This window comes from Cebus imitator, unplaced genomic scaffold (genome assembly GCF_001604975.1).
Source record: "Cebus imitator isolate Cc_AM_T3 unplaced genomic scaffold, Cebus_imitator-1.0 Scaffold835, whole genome shotgun sequence".
NCBI classification, from domain to species: Eukaryota; Metazoa; Chordata; class Mammalia; order Primates; family Cebidae; genus Cebus; species Cebus imitator.
In genome coordinates this window covers 139567-141272 of record NW_016108150.1, presented here as the reverse complement: position 1 = coordinate 141272, position 1706 = coordinate 139567, and the positions used below count along the sequence as shown (strand labels likewise).

The 1706-nt window shown below is 54.7% G+C and overlaps 1 protein-coding gene across 1 annotated transcript in view; it reads right to left on the bottom strand.

The window, feature by feature from the left end:
- Positions 1-1706, bottom strand: part of PLEKHG4B (pleckstrin homology and RhoGEF domain containing G4B) — a 97865-nt gene that overhangs the window by 27465 nt on the left and 68694 nt on the right. Inside the window, 2 exon segments of the mRNA XM_037735548.1 lie at positions 187-285; positions 558-674. Coding sequence (XP_037591476.1) covers positions 187-285; positions 558-674 — 216 coding nt within the window.

Genomic DNA, 1706 nt, shown 5'->3' with positions numbered 1-1706 from the left:
TGTTGACCAGGATGGTCTCGATCTCTTGACCTCGTGATCCACCCGCCCCGGCCTCCCAAAGTGCTGGGATTACAGGCTTGAGCCACCGCGCCCGGCCCCAAAGGTTTATTTTCAAGTTTGGCTAAACCTTTGTGCCCCACCTACCTGTCACATGAAGAGAACTTACCTGCAAGTCTGCGGACTTACCTGGGCTGTTCTTGGGATTCTGTGGGTGTTCAGGGAGCAGAAGGAATTCTGCAGGAACACGATGGCCGCTTCGCAGTTCGCGGTGAAGTGTTCCAGCCTCTGCCGTGAGTTGAGAGGGAGGAGATGATAAGGACACAGTCTGTTAGATGCCCAAGTAAGCAGCCGTGAGTTCCTGTGTTTAAACCGACCTGGGTCAGGTCGCTTCCACGAGTGCAGATGCCCGAAATCTGCAGTGCCCCCCCACCCGGGTTGGGCGTTCTCGGACACACCACGCGTGGCTGTGCCGACGTGGACACCCGGACGGCAACCGAAACATGCATGAGAAAGTCCCCGGGGGCTGTGGCACCTGCAGCAGCTGCGTCTGAACCTACCTGACGGAAGCAGACCCAGTCACCGTGGCGGTAGGGAAAGGAGCCGTCGAGGTCTGCGGTCAGCTGGGAGCTGCTGACAAACCTGTGCAGGGCCTTCAGGGAGCTCACGACCTCACACTGCCAAGAAGAGGCACTGTTAGTCACGGCTTCAGATGCATCTCTTGGGGAGAAGACACTGTAAATGGCTCAATCCCGGGTTCGGAGGACGGAGGGGCTGGCTCAGGGCGTGCGGCCCCTGCTTTGCTGCAGGTGCTGATAACAGCACGTGTTTGGGTGCAGTAATGAAAGTGAGAAGAGAGGAAAGCAGGGGACAGCAAAGAGAAATGAAGGAAAGGCCCCAGTGAAGACCAAAAAAAAGGAAACAGGGAGAAAGTGGGGAGAAGGGAGAGAGAGTCCGGGCTGTCCTGGTGCAGTGGAGGTGGCGCTTTTCAGATCCACCCACAGACCACACAAAATACAAGGAGAGCTTCCCGAAGCCGTGGCAGCCAAGCAGGGAGGCTTCTCCTGCGGCTCCTGACGCCTGCATGTGGGGCCACAGGGCACGGTCCCGCTGTGACTCCGTCCTCAGGGCATGGCCAGCGTGTGGGAATGGCTGAGCCCAAGAGAAAACAGGATCCTTTTCACAGCAGGTTACTTTATAAAAAAAAAAAAGAAAGAAAGAAAGAAAAGGAAAATGAAAGAAAAGAAAAAAGATGAGAAAAGAAAAGAAAAAAGAAAAACGGCATCCTGGCCGGCATGATGGCTGACACCTGTGACCCCAGCACTCTGGGAGGCCAAGGCGGGTGGATCATTTGAGCCAAGAGTTCGAGACCAGCCCGTGCAAGAGGACAAAAACCAAAACCCCATCTCTCCAAAAGAAAATACAACAGTCAGCGGAGTGGGGCACACACCTCTAGACCCAGCACTCAGGAGGCTGAGGTGGGAGGATCACCTGAGCCTGGGAGGTCAAGGCTGCAATCAGCCACAGTCAAAACACTGCACTCCAGTCTCGGCAACAAAAAATAAAAATAAAACATAAAAAAATAAGACAATTGGCCTCTTTCTGACATGAAGAAAGAAGAAACAGAGGGTGGGGTGGGCTGGCCACACCACTGGAAACTGAAAGCAGATTCGCAGAAGGGAGCAGTGGGGAAGGGGCCCCCAATTCCC